Source organism: Lepisma saccharinum, chromosome 30, assembly GCF_977018435.1.
Source record: "Lepisma saccharinum chromosome 30, izLepSacc3.1, whole genome shotgun sequence".
Lineage (NCBI taxonomy): Eukaryota > Metazoa > Arthropoda > Insecta > Zygentoma > Lepismatidae > Lepisma > Lepisma saccharinum.
Window position 1 is genome coordinate 23,871,591 of NC_139258.1, and position 19,802 is coordinate 23,891,392.

General features: G+C 38.6%; 1 protein-coding gene across 3 annotated transcripts in view; it reads left to right on the forward strand.

The window, feature by feature from the left end:
- The window catches only part of LOC145981896 (uncharacterized), a 383,471-nt gene that overhangs the window by 352,842 nt on the left and 10,827 nt on the right, over nt 1-19,802 (forward strand). For all 3 annotated transcript variants that reach the window (XM_083115386.1, XM_083115385.1, XM_083115387.1), the window contains exon 9: nt 1,694-1,820. In XM_083115386.1, the coding sequence (XP_082971512.1) occupies nt 1,694-1,820 (127 nt within the window). The remainder of the gene's footprint in view (nt 1-1,693; nt 1,821-19,802) is intronic.

Consider the following 19,802-nt stretch of genomic DNA (forward strand, 5'->3'; position numbering starts at 1 on the left):
CTTTGAGTTTCTCTTTCGTCTAGTACCACTCGCATTTGCCACGTCCTCTCACGTGAGCACAGGGTAGAAACAATGAGATACCTCTGGCCACAGATCAGGATGACTAACATTACGAATATATGGAAAGAAAACAATAATTTAACCCACTACGGAGGGTACAATTTGTAATATATTCTTGAATAACATGTACAAATACTAGATAACTTTGAAAATCTTTTCATACAATATTTTTTTCTTCTATTTTTATTTCTTATTAATTGCAGCCAATTTTCTTCTTTGGGCTTCTTCTTCTTGCAATTACTAAGGCTTCTTCTTCTTATAATTACTAAGGCATCTTCTTCTTATAATTACTAAGGCATCTTCTTCTTATAATTACTAAAGCTTCTTCTTCTTGTAATTACTAAGGCTTCTTCTTCTAGTAATTACTAGGGCTTCTTCTTCTTGTAATTACTAGGGCTTCTTCTTCTTTTAATTACTAAGGCTTCTTCTTCTTATAATTACTAAAGATTTTTTCTTCTTGCAATTATTACGTACTGTATATTTACATCCTTATTTACAAATTCCTGATGCTACTTAAGTTTCTTCATCTATGTAACATCATCCTTTCCTTATTCTTTATTTACATCTTTTGGTTCGTTCATTGATCTTGCTAATGAGCCTTTTAGATCCTGGCTCGTGATTTTTATTTGTACGTGGATCATTATATACGCTTCCCTTTGTATCTTTATATATACTTCCTTGAACTGTATGTATATCTAGGTTCTGCATCTTATATGCATGTTCTTGTTTGGAAACATCGTGCAATAGACCCAGTGGATCATAGTTGATGATTGGAGCTTGTAAGATTTATCCTCCTTCCCTTTTTCATCTTGCCAGAATTGACTCTCTCATTTTCCTGCCTCCTCTCTTCCCTCGTTTCTTTGTCAATACCTTTTCCAAATTGATGGAAATATTAAGAAAGTCGATCTCCCAGACAAATAAAGCAAAAGGGGTTAGTTAAAGATCGCTGCCTGGCCAGCGCTAACCTTAACTTGGAGCTGCAATAGATGCGCCTACCAAAAGTGCTGCCTGCCGTGAAATGGCGCTACACCTGGGCAAACAACCGAAAATCTGCACGAAACTCTCAGTTTGTGGGAACCGTAATAGACCCAGAATCGTAATTACTATTAGACTTCTTTACTTTTATATAATGATCACTTATGCTATTACTGAATATTAATTACACTTTCCACCACCTTATTTATATCCTGTTATTGTGCTAAGTTCATTTATTTATTTCGTTATAATTAGTATTAATATCTACAATAATTATTTCACCACATCCGCGCTGTCCTTTTTCTCTTTTTACAATGGTAGACGTTTTTTTGAGTGCTCACATCTCTGGCCCACTTTCTAAACTCCTTTATGCATCCTCAAATATAAGCGTCATTCTTTTTGCATGCTACCATCTATGATCCTCTACCTCAAACAACAACAATGCAGTTTGTGTACGTGACGCATTCCATTATGTTTCATAACCTTTTAGCAATGATGAATTGAAATGTGGGAGGTTTGAACGGAACACACAGTATCTGGTAGTAATTAAGAAAATACATCTATAAATGAAATACTGGACATTCTTTGTCATGGTATACTGTTCTTTTTAATGATATTTTAATTATTTGTGTTCATTGTTCACTTGTTACCTTTCAAGGTGAGATGCCGTACCAGTGTACAGTTTGTGGGCGAAAATTTCCTTACCTGGCCAGCTACATCAGGCATAAAAGGATACACCAGGGAATCAAAAGGTTCCATTGTGAGCGGTGTGGCAAACAGTTTAGGTACGACCCTGGGAGTGACATTTAATTTTAGCGATAAACAATGCAAAGTTACCTTTTTTTGTGGTGGACTTTGTGTATTAACTTTAATAGAATGCTGAGGATTAGGGATGTGATGAAGCTGAAAATTTACCGATGCCGATGTACTCATTGATAATGTTTGGAACCAGTACTGATACCGATATTTAACCGATTCCGATACATAAGATTATCCAACGGAAATGGGGTGTTATTTTCAGCATGATTTGCTATGTACATTTCTGTTGCATATATGTATATACATTATCAAGAGATGCGAATGTACATTTCCATCTACAAAAAGTGGTTATGTGAACCTTAAAGAAGAACATAGATTCTCAAGAGATTTAACATTAGTACACAAGCAGTTCTTTGAAATGCAAAATGAATTCCTGTTCTTAATGTTGTAAATTTAATGCTGACAGATTAAACTCAGAGACACTGGTTTTGGAAGCACTTCTGGAAGTAACCTACTTCTTCTCTTATCGTCGCAAATCTGTCCAGTAAAACTGAACACTCTTTCACTGAATACTGATGCAGCAGGTGTGCCCAAGTATTTTTTCACCACTTGCATCAGGTTTGGATACCCATTTTTGAATTTCCAATACAGCGAATCCTGGTCACTTGGACTAGTTGGTTCAACAATGTACCGTTTCATTTCTGATTTTGAGGTAGATTGATCCTCTGAATGAGAGTTTGCAATAATTTTATTACAAAAACTTTACAAATGATGAAAAATCATAACCTAATTTTCAATAAATCTTACAGAACTAAAATATAAAACTTATTAGAAGGTAAAACTGTAGTGTTATCTGTACCGGTTTAAATACCGGATTTTTGCCGATGCCAATATGTCAATTTCTGCCGATTTTTATACATCTGTAATCGGCTTCGACACAACCCTACTGAGGATAGTATGTGTCATTTTTTGTGTGGGTATCTATGCATTACTGCCGACCTCCATGGCAGAGTGGTTAACACAGGTTATCCCAGCCTGGGTGTCCCTTAATCTCTTCAATTTACTCGTATCATCAAGCAATTAGTCAAAAGTGCCAGAAAAGCTAAGTAAAACAAAAAACAATCAATCAAAGTCTGGACATTACAAGGGCTATCCAGAAAGTAACTCACGTTTTGGAATAAAAAGAAGACAAGTGAAAGTAGACATTTTTTATTATATACATTTTGAAGCGACACTCTTACACTACTTTTTGACATAGTTGCCGTACAAGTTTAGGCACTTATCATAGCGATGAACAAGCTTACAAAGTCCATGGTCATAAAAAGTTGGTGCCTGTGACTTCAACCATTTCTGCACACCAGCCTGAAGTTCTGCGTAGTCATCAAAGTGCTGCGTTGCTAGCCAGGTCTTCATGTGGGGAAACAAGTGGTAGTCACTTGGTGCGAGATCCGGGCTATATGGCGGATGGTCAAAAACCTCCCAATGAGAGGCCTGTAAAAGTTCCTGCGTCCGGTTGGCCGAGTGCAGTTGGACGTTGTCATGAAACAGCAGGACTTTTGCACTCAGTTTTCCTCGGAGTTTGTTTTGAATTGCTCTTCGGTCTTCATCGTGAACATTTGTGCGGCCATCTTTAAACATGAGGCACCAACGCCTCACTCCACTTTCACTCATCACATCTTTACCATAAACTTCACACAGTTGTCGATGAATGTCAATCGGTTTAGTGTCTTTCGCCAACAAAAATTGTATGACCGACCTCACTTCACAACTGGCGAGATTTTCAATCGGAGCACTCATGTTAACAATGTATTATGAACAGAGCAGAGGCGACATGAACTTCACAAGTCCACAGCTGAATGCGCACTGAACGGGCGGAAGCCCCCGTCACAAAATGGCGGCACTCGCCCTGCCCCTAGCGACACCCCGCCGAAATGTGAGTGACTTTCTGGATAGCCCTCGTACTTCAGAGTTGGTCAGTAATGTAACACAATCAACACGTTACTCGTTAATTGTATTTAGTGTTGCAGTAACCAATTTACATCAGTAAGGGTAAAGTGCTACTGAATTCCAACATAGCCAAATTGTTAGTGCTAAACTCACATGGTCTCTACTCACGTGGCTTGAGAAAGAAATCAGGAAAATTAATGAATTTTTCTGTTGTCAGGATTGTAAACTCAAATTAGATTTCACCTTTTCCTCCAAACTGTTTTTTTTACTGGTGGGGGGGATGGGGGTGGTATATTTTTAGGGGTTCAGAACTCAAGTGGTGTAACTCCACTTATCATGGAAATTAAGTTACAGGTATAACTTACTAACTGTAAAGTATCATGATTTCAGTGCTAGAAGTATCTCCCAAGTCTCAAAATCTTTTCATGTTAAGGGGAATAAACAACGCAGTTGATAATGTGACATAAGAGAGTTTCGCGGATATATCTTTAGTAAATCGCTTACGTCTTATATTCAAATTCTTGCTCATAAAATCACCACTATGTTTGTACTCCAACAGCTGAATATAGTACTAAGTTATTTAAATGTGTCTTTTTCTCAAAACTGTCTTGAATGGAGTTTCGCCACTCGTATGCTCTGAGCCTCTCATTTCATGTAGAAATATTCTTTTGTAATGTTTTCATAATATATTTTCAACATTGTTGGATAAACTTCTTTAACATGCAATATTAACTTACTTTTTAGTATGGTAAAATCATTATAGAGCAACATGGAAACTAATTTAGAAGTACCTGGGAAACAGGCATAATTCAGGGAATTTGTCAGAACTACCATTTCTAAAGGCATGTATATTTTGTTTTTGACGAAACATGAAATAACACACTGTAATGTTAATTCTTCATGTTTTTAAAAGGTGTGATGTGCATTTTCTTACCATGTATCATCATGAAATGGTGCGATATGCACTGCATAATGCGAACTAAACTTATTAAACATGAATTGTAGAGTTTATTTACTAATGCAACACTTTTTGAAGTTTAAAATATTCTGGGAGTTGTGAAAATCATGAAAAATTTATTAATTCTACTATAAATATTTGAGAAGCAAAAATAGATTCCTTTACACAGGAATAAACTCATTACTCTGATAACTATATAAATGTGTTATTGGAAAGGAAATGTTTATTTTGTGTAAATTAGTATAGTTTCTGAAATCAGATTTTGCGTTTTATTCACCATTTTAACACTGAATTTTATATACCGCTTTTGATCCCGATATGTGCCTAGTTTTTGTACTGAAAAACTGATATGTTATTCATAGGCATGCATATTTTGTTTTTGACAAAAAAAACTAAATTTGAAAAAACACATTGTAGTGTTAATTTTTCATGTGTTTGAATGGTGTGATATGCATTTTGTGACCATGTTTTGTCACGAAATAATGCGAAATGAACTGCAAAAAGTGAAATTAACTCTTAAACATGAAATTCAGGGTTTATTCACCGACGCGACACCTTCTAAGGTCTGAATTATCCTGAGAGTTATGCAATTCCCAGAGAAGTTATTAATTCTGCTGTTAATATTGGAGAAGCAAAAATGGACTCCTTTACACAGAAATAAACTTAATACTCTGATAACTACATAAATGTGCTATTAGAAGTGAAATGTTACTTCTGTGGAATAAGTGTAGTTTTTAAATCAAATTTAGGATTATATTCACAATTTTAAAACCAAAATGTCTTTTTATATACCACATTTCATCCAATTTTTCACCACTATAACACCGATATTTTATTTTATTTACCACTTTTGAACCTGAAATTGACTCAGTTTTTGTACCGAAATTTTGCTTTTTTATTTATCAAAAATATGTGCCTCTAGTTATTCACTATAAATATGTGACTACATTTGCTAGGACAAAATCTGATTTCTCACAAATGGGCAGTTTTGCTTTCTCAGAGGTAAGTAGCATCAAGCCTAAATGCACGGCCATGAAAATAGGCAGCTGGTCAGAATTCAGCTGGTGTCGCATATGGGAAAAAGCAAAGCAAGCGCGGGACAAAAGTCGCTTGTTCCCGTGCAGTGTGTGGCAACATCAACCGGGCTGCGTTCCCTAGTTCGAGCACCAGATCCACCTCTCTCTTGGGGCAGTCAGTTTGTATCACATGGATTACAAAGACCAACTCTATGACTAGCTCTCTCATTCTCTTAAACCTAACACATGGAGTTGTGCTCTGATGTGCCAACAGCGTGAACTTCTGCCACCCACCTAATTTTATGGCCGTGCATTTAGAATGATGCCAATTGATACATGGGTGTGAAACTTCATAGAGTATTATGTTGTCACTATGCTGGATAAAATTTGTTTGAATTAATTAAAAGGAAACTCTTTAAGAAATGTTCATCCACTAATTAGGTACATGAACACCTCTCATTGTAGTCTTTAAATATCAATCGGTGTAGGAAGCTACAGAATAGAATTTCTATAAGCATTTTACTGTAACGTTTACACGTTTGATTAGAATGTATTGGGGGTGTAGGAGGTGACCTTCCATGTAGTACACCCAATTGTCAACCTCACTTCCACGTAGGACACTCTAGACTGCTGACTAACGAGGCTCTGGCGACTGGCCTGACGCCCAGTATAATTCTGTGTCGTCTTGTGTTTTGTCGTTATTTGTGCTGAGCACCCTTTTTCACCTCAGCTTTTAACCAAAATGAGGAAATTTTAGTTTTCAGACACACTTTTATTTTTTGTTATGATAAGGGGCTGGACCCCGTATAGTGTGACGGGTTCAAAATAGCCTCAGTGCTGACGCACCGAAAAGATGTTAATTCATTTATGGGCAAATTGGAACAAATCATAGGTGTTGCTTAACATTACGTAGGCAATCCTAGATATTAGCATGAAATGTTAATTGGAAATTATCCATTGTCTAGTTCTTTTGTCTGTACTTATTCTAACATTACGTCTTCAAACAGCCTCTCATTTTCAAGTGAACAGATTTCTTCTTGCATGTTGGAGATTGAACCTACAACAGGGATTTGCAGAATAAGTATAGGCTATTGTTAAAATAAGTATAGCTAAAAGGACTAGACAATGTATATCTGGTGTGGTACTGTTTTGTAGTAAAATTGGGTCTGTGCCAGAGGTGGTCATTTTCGTTCAACCTCCCTCACCCTCACGGCTCAGCTTCGCCCTCACCCTCACACGCCCTCACCCTCACGACTCACCAGTCGCCCTCACCCTCACACGCCCTCACCCTCATGGCTCGGCTTCGCCCTCACCCTCACATGCCCTCACCCTCACGATTTGCCTTTCGCCCTCACCCTCACACGCCCTCACCCTCACACGCCCTCACCCTCACCCTCACATGCCCTCACCCTCACGACTCACCAGTCACCCTCACCCTCACACGCCCTCACCCTCACAACTCACCAGTCGCCCTCACCCTCACACGCCCTCACCCTCACACGCCCTCGCCCTCACGACTCGCCTTTCGCCCTCACCCTCACGACTTGCCTCTCACCCTCGCCCTCACATGCCCTCACCCTCACGGCTCACAGGTCGCCCTCACCCTCACATGCCCTCACCCTCACGGCTCACAGGTCGCCCTCACCCTCACATGCCCTCACCCTCACGGCTCGGTTTCGTCCTCACCCTCACACGCCCTCACCCTCACAACTCTGCTTTCGCCCTCACCCTCACACGCCCTCACCCTCACGGATCGATCTCGCCCTCACCCTCACACACCCTCACCCTCACAAGTCTTCGGAGGGTGAGGGTGAGGGTGAGGTCTGCCCTCATGAGGGTTGCCCTCCGTAGAGAGTTAGCGATATTTGAAGAAATAACTGGTTCCTTTACCACGTGCATTTCATACATTGAAATGACACGAAATTGTTAACTCATTCATGTGAAGGAAGTTAATAATAATGATAATAATAATAAATTTTCTTTATTAAGCAAGAAGGTTTAACAATGAGTATCATTTTGGACTAAGATTATTTGAGTTATACGTTGTCACAAAAATCGTGTCATACGAGTATACAGTATTGTGGGTGGGCCACTGACAGTAGCGTTCACTTTATAAACACCTTATCATTGGAAGATGCAACTGCTCTGTCTTTATTTCTTGTTGTTTATCACACTATAACAATGATAATATACAAGCAGCTGAGTTGTATCACTTCATTCTCTGCCCAGAGATGTTGGACTTGATCTCACTACGTCACAATTACCGGAATTCCATAGATGAGAAAGACTTGCCCCGCAGGCGTTCAAAGCCCCTACCCCCACCCTCTTGTCTGCAAGGACAGTTTGGATTTGAAAAACAACATTCCATTCACTGATCTTCTTGGAAACCGTGATGGAAATCTGCACCTCCAACAGGAGTAGCTTGAAGTCAGCTTATAAATGGAAATATGTTCACTAAATAGAACGTAGAAGCTTTTAAAAGGGGGAAATATACTGCTGGACAATGAAAACCGGACACTTTAATATTTGACATCTGAATTGCAATAACTGCTCGCAGGTATATTACAGAATGTTCGGCAGATCATGTAGTACCATATGCACCATTCATAGGCTCGGACTTTGTTTATGCATTCGTACTTAATTCAGTTTCTGCAACATTTAGTTAGCCCTTGTACCAGAGCTTTTATCGACCCATTGCGTTATCACAAAAAATGCAAGTGTCCGGTTTTTTTGTCCAGCAGTATATATTGACGGGGCATAAATTTCGTGATTATGAAGACAGAACAATCAAAGTACAATAGTACTGTGCTACAATTTTGAATATGTCAGCCAATTTCAAAAATTATTTTTCATTGATTCGTGAATCGCTGATTGTATCGTGTCGTGGTTAAATAAACTTTCCTTTGTCAAACAGACTAGTGCCCACGCTGTCATTTTGACAGTGGCGCAACTACAGGGGAGCAGGGAGGCATTGCCCCCTAAAGCTTCGACGGAAGTAAATTCTAGGGGGGCAAACGTTGACGGCCAAGGGCATTTCCAGGGGGTACATAGTAGGGGTGGCCAGATCCGGATCCTGGCGGATCCGAAATCCGGATCCGGTTGGTTTCGGATCCTTAGGATCCGGATCCTAAAATTTTTCGGATCCGGATCTGCGGATCCGGAATTTTCAGATCCGGATCCGGATCCAGAATTTTCGGATCCGGATCCAGAACTTTCGGATCCAGAACTTTCGGATCCGGATCCAGAACTTTCGGATCCGGATCCAGAACTTTCGGATCCGGATTCAGAACTTTCGGATCCGGATCCAAAACTTTCGGATCCGGTACTTTTGGATCCGGATCCGTTTTGCCATCCCACATGCGCTTCTTTGGAAAGTAAGAATGTGCTTATAACATATTGCTACCTGCTAATATACATATATATATATAATATACATACACATATATATATATATAGTGTGTGTGCTCGCGTGCGCGATTTGTAATTAATTAATACACTTACTTACTAGGGAGGTCTAAGTCTCCCCCTCCGATTTCCATGAAACTTGGCAGGTGTATAGAGCCCCCCCCTCAAATGTCAAGATGAGGAGAAATTGAAGTGGGGATCTGTCCCCGAAACCACGTAAATATGGCATAGGAAGAAACAGGGGTCATACGGCCTCTCTATACACCTGTCAAATTTCATGGGAATCGGAGGGGGACTCAGGGGTCAGATGATTCCCACGGCAATTTGTCCTAATCTTGATATTTGAGGCGGGTTTTGCCGCCTAAAACAGTATTTTAGCCGAATCAAAAAAACACGTATTTCTTCCTTTGGGCCCCTCTATACACCTGCGAAGTTTCATGAAAATCGGAGGGGAACACAGGGGTCAGATCCTTACTTCAATTTGTCCTCATCCTAACATTTGAAGGGATTTTGCCCCCTGAAACAGTTTTTAGCTCAAACAAAAAAAACACGTAATTCTTCCTTCGGGCCCCTCTATACACCTGCCACGTTTCATGGAAATCGGAGGGGAACTCAGGGGTCAGATCCCTACTTCAATTTGTCCTCATCTTGACATTTGAGAGGAGGTTGCCCCCTAGAACAAATTTTTTTCCGAAACAAAAAAACACGTATTTCTTAATTTGGGCCCGTTTATACACACACCTGCCAAGTTTCATGGAAATCTGAGGGGGACACAGGGGTCAGATCCCCACTTCAATTTGTCCTTATCTTGACAATTCAGTGGGTTTCGCACTGTAAAACCGTTTTTTAGCTGAAACAAAAAAACAACAACATGTATTTCTTCCTTTGGCCCCACTATACACCTGCCAAGTTTCATGGAAATCGGAGGGGGACACACAACTCAAATGCCCACTTAAATTTGTCCTCATATTGACATTTGAGGGGGGGTTACCCCCTAAAATCGTTTTTAGCCGAAACAAAAAAAAAACACGTATTTCTTCATTTGGGCCCGTTTATACGCACACCTACCAAGTATCATGGAAATCGGAGGGGGACACAGGGGTCCGATCCTCACTTCAATTTGTCCTCATCTTGACATTTGAGGGGGTTTTGCCCCCTAAAACCGTTTTTTAGCTGAAACAAAAAAAAACACTTATTTCTTCCATTGGGCCCCACTATACACCTGCCAAGTTTTATGGAAATGGGAGGGACACAGGGGTCAGATCCTTACTTCAATTTGTCCTCATCTTGACATTTGAGGGGGTTTTGCCCCCTAAAACCGTTTTTTATCTGAAACAAAAAAACACGTATTTCTTCCATTGGGCCCCACTATACACCTGCCAAGTTTCATGGAAATCGGAAAGACACAGGGGTCAGATCCTCACTTCAATTTGTCCTCATCTTGACATTTGAGGGGGTTTTGCCCCCTAAAACCGTTTTTTTAGCTGAAACAAAAAAAAACACGTATTTCTTCATTTGGGCCCCACTATACTGCCAAGTTTCATGGAAATCGGAGGGGGACACAGGATCAGATCCTCACTTCAATTTGTCCTCATCTTGACATTTGAGGGGGTTTTGCCCCCTAAAACAGTTTTTTATCTGAAACAAAAAAACACGTAATTCTTCCATTGGGCCCCACTATACACCTGCCAAGTTTCATGGAAATCGGAGGGGGACACAGGATCAGATCCTCACTTCAATTTGTCCTCATCTTGACATTTGAGGGGGTTTTGCCCCCTAAAACAGTTTTTTATCTGAAACAAAAAAACACGTATTTCTTCCATTGGGCCTCACTATACACCTGCCAAGTTTCATGGAAATCGGAAAGACACGGGTCAGATCGTCACTTCAATTTGTCCTCATCTTGACATTTGAGGGGGTTTTGCCCCCTAAAACCGTTTTTTAGCTGAAACAAAAAAACACGTAATTCTTCCTTTGGGCCCCACTATACTGCCAAGTTTCATGGAAATCGGAGGGGGACCTTTAGATAACCTCCCTTGTTAGTCTTACACTTTGTAATTATTTAACACTGCATATATTATAATGTTTTATTTTAATTTGTAAAACTGTAACTGTAGAACAATTGTATAATTTTTGTATAACATTTCTACCTTGTTATATGTGTTAAAGGTTTCATCCTGGAATGGAATGTCTCACATTTATGTGTGTTTTCATTTCCAATACATTCGAATGAATACATATTCGTTTCAATGGCATTTACAAAATCACTTCGGACATTTGTGCACGAGTGTGTTAGCCGATGCGTAGCAAAGTATTTTAGGAACAACACTTGAAAAAAATTCTTGTAGGACTAAGGTGTGGTAATATTAAAATGGGATTGAGATACGAAACTCTCGGATCCGGATCCGGATTTTCGGATCCGGATCCAGATCCGAAACTTTCGGACCCGGATCCGAAATTTTTGGATCCGGATCCGAAACTTTCAGATCCAGATCCGCGGATCCGGAACTCTCGGATCCGGATCCGAAACTTTCAGACCCGGATCCGCGGATTCGGAACTCTCGGATCCGGATCCAGATCCGAAACTTTCAGATCCGGATCCAGATCCGGAATTTTCGGATCCGGATCCAGATACGTAACTTTTGGATCCGGATCCGAAAGGATCCGGATTTTTCGGATCCGGATCCGTTTGGCCATCCCTAGTACATAGGAGCAATTGCCCCCCCCTTGATTTCAAATTTTGTGCAAATAAAATACATTTCGTAAAATTTTCTTGCTCGCTTCGCTCGGACTGCTTGCTTTACTCAATCTCGTCAAGTTCAGAGCCGTTGTTAGGGGGCGGCGGGAGTCGGCCATGGACGCCGAGTGATCTAAATTAAAAAAGCTATAAAAGAGAGAATGCCATGGCGCCCCGTGAAATTATTTGCGCCATATTAAATCAATATTCTTTTCAGTTTGGAAAAATTGGATCTAAATATTTTCTTATACGCTTTGCTCGCAATATAATTGTTTTCTATAATGTAATATATTTAGGCAATATACATCTGTTGTACATATATGTATTGAATAAATTTTGAATTTGTACACAATTTAGTGGCAGCATGTTGCATATGTATTTTCTTATTTTATGTCGCTCCATATTGCATATGTGTAAAACATATGATGTACATGAAAGTTATACATGTCATGTGTACGAAAAGAATTATAATCGGAATGCATTTATCGTGCATTTTCTGCCATTCAAAAATACAGTTTGTGTGCTTGTTTTCCATTATTAGCTAATGTGAAATTGAAAGTGTTGAAAAAATATTTCAAATCGTTTGACCAAACAAATGCTTTAGCACCGACTTCTACCCCTTTTTTTGCGTAATTTAAGAGGATAATAACGTTTTTGATGCTGCTGCTGCTACTACTACTACTACTAATAATAATAATAATAATAATGTCATTTTTACTACTACTACTACTACTACTACTACTACTACTACTACTACTACTACTACTACTACTACTACTACTACTACTACTACTACTACTACTACTACTACTACTACTACTACTACTACTACTACTACTACTACTACTACTACTACTACTACTACTACTACTACTACTACTACTACTACTACTACTACTACTACTACTACTACTACTACTACTACTACTACTACTACTACTACTACTACTACTACTACTACTACTACTACTACTACTACTACTACTACTACTACTACTACTACTACTACTACTACTACTACTACTACTACTACTACTACTACTACTACTACTACTACTACTACTACTACTACTACTACTACTACTACTACTACTACTACTACTACTACTACTACTACTACTACTACTACTACTACTACTACTACTACTACTACTACTACTACTACTACTACTACTACTACTACTACTACTACTACTACTACTACTACTACTACTACTACTACTACTACTACTACTACTACTACTACTACTGGTACTTTTACCCTGGTACAGTGGGATCCATAAGTATTACCAAGCAAATTGTCCATCACAACATTTACTCCCTTTGTTTTATGCAATGAGAGCTTCACAAACTGACAAAAAAACACCAAGCAATCTGCTTACAACCTCTGAACCAGTATACATAAAAAATCAGTCCTTAAAAATACGTAAGATTAAGATAAAAACCAACGAAAATAGTCATGGACAATTTGCTGAGCAATACTTGTGGATCCCACTGTACTTGCCCCGCCCCGACAAAAATTCGTTGTTGCACCCTCTGCGTTTTGGAATCCAAGGATTCCACTTCTAGCTGGTGTACAATTTAGTACTTCTCCCATTGTAATTGTAGGTGCAGTAGATATTAGCTTATTTGAGCATAAAATTTACGTCTAACAAACTACATCCCTTGATAACGAATATAAAATATTACTACCTTGTTGATGGGCAATGTACATTGCTTCTTTTTCTTCTTATTTTGAACCGGCCCCTGATGGGGAGTGGTTAGCACATCGCGTTACGACGCAAGGGGTCCCGGGTTCGACTGTCGGCTTGTGCATGGATGCTTGTGAATCACCATTCATTAATTTCATCATATCATCTCATCACACATCCCCATCTTCGCAATTAGCTAAAATTGGCACAAAAGCGGAGTACAATAAAGCAAATCAATCAATCAATCAAATCGTATTTTGGTTTCTTCACGTTCCAATTATACTTCTCTAGAATAACAACGATAAAGATACATGAATAAGGAATAGGCGAGAGAACACAAAGAAAAAACCATATCTGGGCACATGAAACTTTTCATTTCATGTTCTCTCCCCACAAAAATATTTCACTTCATTTTTTTTCGGAAGAAATCCGTCATAATACACGGTCAGTGTTTCGATTAATAAATAATCACATGGTTCCTTCCTGCGTTTAACAGAGTGGGTTATGGCAAAGATACTACGAATATCATATGCTACTGCTGCCTACACCACATGTAATTCGTCTCGATTTTAAGAGAACACAACGTTGCAATTACCAAACATTTACTTTAGTTTATTTTCTGTCAAGAAAATTTGTTGATTTAACCTCTACCAGGTAAATGGAAATCTGATCGTCATGATATAAATGCTGTTCTTTTACGAATGTGGTTACAGTAACGTCATTGTCAATAGGGGAAACAGTCGAGTATTCGCTTGCTCCTACCTGTTTGCATATGAGGTATCGATACTGAATTTGAATTATTAAATTATTTCTTTCCCATTCTCAATTCCTTTGTCTCTGTCTACATATATATACATAATGTGAACACTGAGAAATATTTGACGGCATATATTTCACAAGACCTGGGTAGTATCAGGGGATAGCAACAACAAGTACGGTAAATTTAAAAAACGAGGAACATAGATAAGAAGAGGAATAAAAAGGACTGATGTGGGATGAGAGGGCAATATGTTGTAAAAGAATGTATGCAAATACACACACACACACACACACAAAGAAATGTAAGTGATACTTTAATTGAGGAAAATTTAATTAATTAATTGTCAAGTGCCAAAAAAACAATAGGGAAGTTAAAGAAATATACGATTGGCATGCAGACACTGCGATGTTTTGTTTGACAATGTCGAAAACATTGGCAGACTACTTTAAGAGTTCTATCTTTATTCATCACATCAATCAACAACTTCTAATATTTTTTACGCTTGCCAGATCTTATCCACGACATCTGACAAAAACCGAATTTTTCGTAATCTTGGTTTACGACATAGTGGATACTTATGTTCTTTAGAACTAAACTTGGTACTGTTAGACACACCAGGATCCGTTATTTTTTTCTCCTCTTGTTACTTTGCTTTCCTCCCGTTTGACAGTGAATGTTTTTACGTTTTATGTATGCGTCACATATTTGGCCTCGAAACCACTGGAATATTGCTAAGTTCTCATTTTTATTTAAAACACAATCGATTTATGATAAAATTACATTACTTGATTATTAAGGGATAAATGTTGAGAAATATGCATGTGTGAAGACAATACAATAAAATTGGTAGTTATCATTCCATGGACATAATTGAAGGGAAATTGGAAAGATCAAACTCCACTTTTCAGTTTTTAAACCGAGCCCGGAAAACAGTAGATATTAATGTGTACGTGTATAATGTCTAACAATGAGGGTGCGGATTTAAAAGCACTAAAAAGCCCTCAAATAGGCAGACAAATGGGCACAAAAATAAAAAAAATAAGCACTTCAAAAAACACCCTAAAATCAAAAGACAGATTAATATTTATTTCCCTCATGGGAAAAATATGTAATTTTATGTAACGGCCTTGTTTAAAACTATCAGCTGGTTACGTGATTTTCGGCTACTCGAAAACGTATCCGGGACAGGGTTTGTTTTTCTACCTATCACTTTAAAAAAAAAAAAAAAAAAGAGGATAAGCAGTGCTCGAAGTGAGGGGGCATGGTTTCCCCGAGTTAGCAACAATTTCACAGATCATCCCACCCGCTGCCACACTGTCATCATTTCACCACGTTGAAGTTAAACTAGGTCGGTATTTTTGCTTCAACCGTTTCTCATCTTCTTCTTCTAAGAGAACTACTCCGCGGCGGAGTAGTTAGCACTGCGCGCTACGATGGCACAGGTCTCGGGTTGGAATCCTGGCCTGGATAGGTGTTCTTTGTGAGTGTCCCTTCTTCAGTTTTAAAGTATCATCACTAGCGTGCGGATTTTTGCTTATTTGCCTTCTTTATTCCTTTGCAGAAAACATAGGCTTTAATGTTTAAAGTTCGTTTCATGGTGTTTATAGTCCGAAAACGCATTTAGTGCGTATAAATGCCTATTTTGAGGGTTAGTGTCTATTTTGCTTAATCGTGCCTAAACATGCCTATTCTGCCTTTTTTGATAACTTCAGCTGGTTTTATGCGTCTTTGGCTTTCCCTACATTGAAGAAGGTAAGCCATTGGTTACATTGAACTGACTGAAATATGGTATTCGCCAAATTTGAACCCACTACTTCCTTTTTTCCACCTGAAAGCCTCTAGTGTCAACCAGTACTCATCTGCTTTGTTGAGTGTGTGATATGAGATAGGCAGTTATGTGTGGAGATATCGTGTTCATATGTTTAAAATGCCTAAGTACAAGGCAGCCAGAAGTGTATTAATCAAAAATGGATTGATGCAGAAGGTTGTTCTACGGCTGAAAACTTGATTTTTGTTATTTAGCGCCGCTTTTCTCCACGTTTGGCTAATCGCATCGATGAGGATGAGTGATATGATGAAACTGATGAAGAGACACTCAGAAGCAGTGGCGTGCACAAGGGGGGGGCTTGATGGGGGTTATAACCCCCCTTTCGCCCAGTATTCCTAAAAAAAAGAACGTCAAAGGTAGGAAAATACGACAAAATGATGGCTGACTACCAAGAAAAAATATACATAACTCCTCCCTTTCGAAAATCCTGGGCACGACACTGCTCACAAGGAACACCCATGCACAGGCCGGGATTCCAACCCGGGACCCTTGAGTTGTAGCCTTGTTGTACTAACACCTCCGCCACCGAGGTCGTTCCCACACGGAAAAGTAATTTTCTGTCAAGCTTGTATGAAGCAGACATCTTTAACTGTTAAATTACTTCCAAATAAACAATTTCTTTCACATGGGAAATATCACCTGTACCTAGGTACTACATATGTATAGTTTTATGTATTGCACTTGTTCAAAACTGAGCTGCTCACGTATAAATTTCCACTCCTCAGAAAATGTTTTTCTACCTCTCGTGTTGTTTGGGAACAAAGATAAATGGTGCACAATGCACACTGTGACGAGCCTTCAGCTTACATTACCTCAGTTCTAAATGTAACAATGCTATGTTATGTGACTAACTTCGTTTAGTGGCTTTGTGATGAATATGGAGAATTACACTAATAGCGTGTCTTGGCGCTAGTTGCGAGGATGCCATCCGCTCGTATGCCGACTCACTTCGAGCACGGACACCAAATCAAACGATATTATTTATTATAAAATGTTATGCGCATACACAGATGAACAGCTCATCTACTCGTGCAAAAAGTGCAAGTAAAATACATTCAAATAAATAAATTAACCAGGTTGTGTTATCCTAGCTTCCCTGCAAATGATCATTTCATTCAAACTATTGTCAATAGTTTGTTAAACATATGTGCGCAATTAGTACAGTGGGTAACAGAAATTCATTTCTCCGGAGAAATTTTAATCGGAACATCCTTTAAAATATTTTTTTGTTAAAATGGTGCAAATCGTTTTTTCATCACTTCAGAACAATTATTCACGTAACAATCGTTAGCTCAAGTAATTTCTGCGAGAATTACTTGAACTGACGATTCTCTGAAATTTGTGAATTGTTAGCCCACTTTTATATGTAAACTGGAATGCTAATACAGTATGCATGTGCATTGGAAGTAAAAAATGCCTATTTTAATGTATTTTTATTTTGGTTGCCTATTTTAGAGCCCCTTTTTAAGTGCCTATTTGCATCATTTTGGTGCCTATTGCCTGCCTATTTCAGAGGTTTTTAGTGCCTATAAATCCGCACCCTAATCATCACACATCCTCATCTTCGCGATCACCCAAGAAAATTTAAGTAAAATAAACAAAATCAATCAATGGAAATTCGTACATTAGGCTAAAACTTAATGAAGAAGATTTCAGGCTTAGTTCTGCTCCGTCCAGTGTGTCCGATATTGAGCTACATGTGCAAGTTATACTTCTTGTAAATATATCTGCAAAAATATACCATTATATTAAATTTTAATTTCAAACTGTGAAATGCGAGAAATTTCTCAGTTTTCAAGTAAAATCATAATAATTGTATTTGCCACTTTTATTCTCACCATTTGTATCGTTCCCATTTTATTCGCTTGCAATTTTCAATTTGCCACTTTTTCCGTTGCCACTATTGCCTATGCCATTTTTACGTAAATTCCACCAGTTTCATGCCCAATTGTTTGCAAGTTATGAAAAAAAATTGCACCCTTAAAATAAATTGTGGATGTTCCCAATAAAATGTATCTGAAGAAATGAACTTGCGTTACTCATTGCGCTGATTACGCACATTACACTAATACGTGAGCTGTTAATTTGTATGGCATTACATTTTAGAATAAATAGCATCGTTTGACTTATGCAACACAAAGGCACTACACTAAGTTTTTCACATAACTTATAACTTAGCATTGTTTCATTCAGAACTGAGGCAATGTAAGAGGGTTCATCTCGGTGTGCATTGTTCACCATTTATTCTTGTTTCCTAAGAACGCGATAGGTAGAAATACATTTTCAGAGGAGCCTAAAATCACGTACAGAGAACTTGAGTTTTGAACAAGGATATTTTGTAAAACTATATAGGTACGTACGTGTATGTGGGATAGAATATTAATTTGTATAGTAATTTAACACAAGCTTGACAGAAAATTACTTTTCTGTCAGTGGGGCCGATCTCCGTAAGGAAGTGGATAGCACAGCAGGGGTTCCAGGTTTGAATCCTGGCCTGGGCATGGATGTTCTTTGCGAGTGTTCCTTCATAAATGTCATCATGTCATCCCTCATCCGAATCCTCGCGATTAGCCAAAAGTGGAAGAAAAGCGATGCTGAATAACAAAAATCAAATTTTCCGTCGGTGGTTAAACAAACTTTTGCAGAAATCCATTTTTAAATCAATACACATCTGGCAGTCTTGTGCTTTTGGCATTTTTAAACATATGAACATGATATCTCCACAGATAACTGTCTACTTCCTTTCACACACACACAACAAAGCAAATGAGTATGGGTTGACTGCTACAAGATTTCAGGTGGAAAAAAGAAAGGGTAGTTAGGCGGTAGGTGTCGTTATGTCCACGGTGGTGACTGATGAGTCACCAACAGGTTGTCCAGTGTGCTTACCCCGATTGAGGCTTTCAGTCAGTTCAACGTCAACGAAGGCTTACATTCAACATAGGGAAAGCCAAAGGCGCATAACAAAGCTGAAATAAGCAAAAATTGCAGAATAGGCATTTTAGGGACGATTAAACAAAATAGGCACTCAGCTAATAGGCATTTATAGGCAATACAAAAATGCGTTTTTGGACTAGAAACACCATGAAACGAATTAAAAATATTAAAGCCTATGTTTTATTACGAAAGAATGAAAAAGGCAAATCCGCAAGCTATTGATGATATGTAAACATCTAAGTTGTGGGATCACTTCATCCTCTGCACAAATATGTTGAACTTGATCTCACTACGTGACAATTACTGGAATTCCATGGAAAAGGAAGACTTGCCCCGCAGGTGTTCAAAGCCCCTACCTCCACCCCATCCTTTGTTGTAAGAGGGACAGTTTCGATTTGAAGAAAGACATTCATTCTTGGAAACCATGATGGTAATCTCACAGAAGAAACAGGAGCATTTACTATAGCTTGGTGAATGAAGAGTTTTGAAGACAGAGTGGAAATGGAAATATAATGACGTATTGGGTGGAAGTTTTTGAAAAGAGAAAATTAATGACACAGAACAGCAATCAAAGTACAAGTACAATAGTACTGTGTTATAATTTTAAATATGTCAGTCAATTTCTACATTTATTTTCCATGGTTAATTGTATCGTGGGGTTCCCTTTGGTAACTCCCAGATAATGTAGTGCCCACGCTGTCGCTTTGAAATCCAAGAATCTCGGGAATC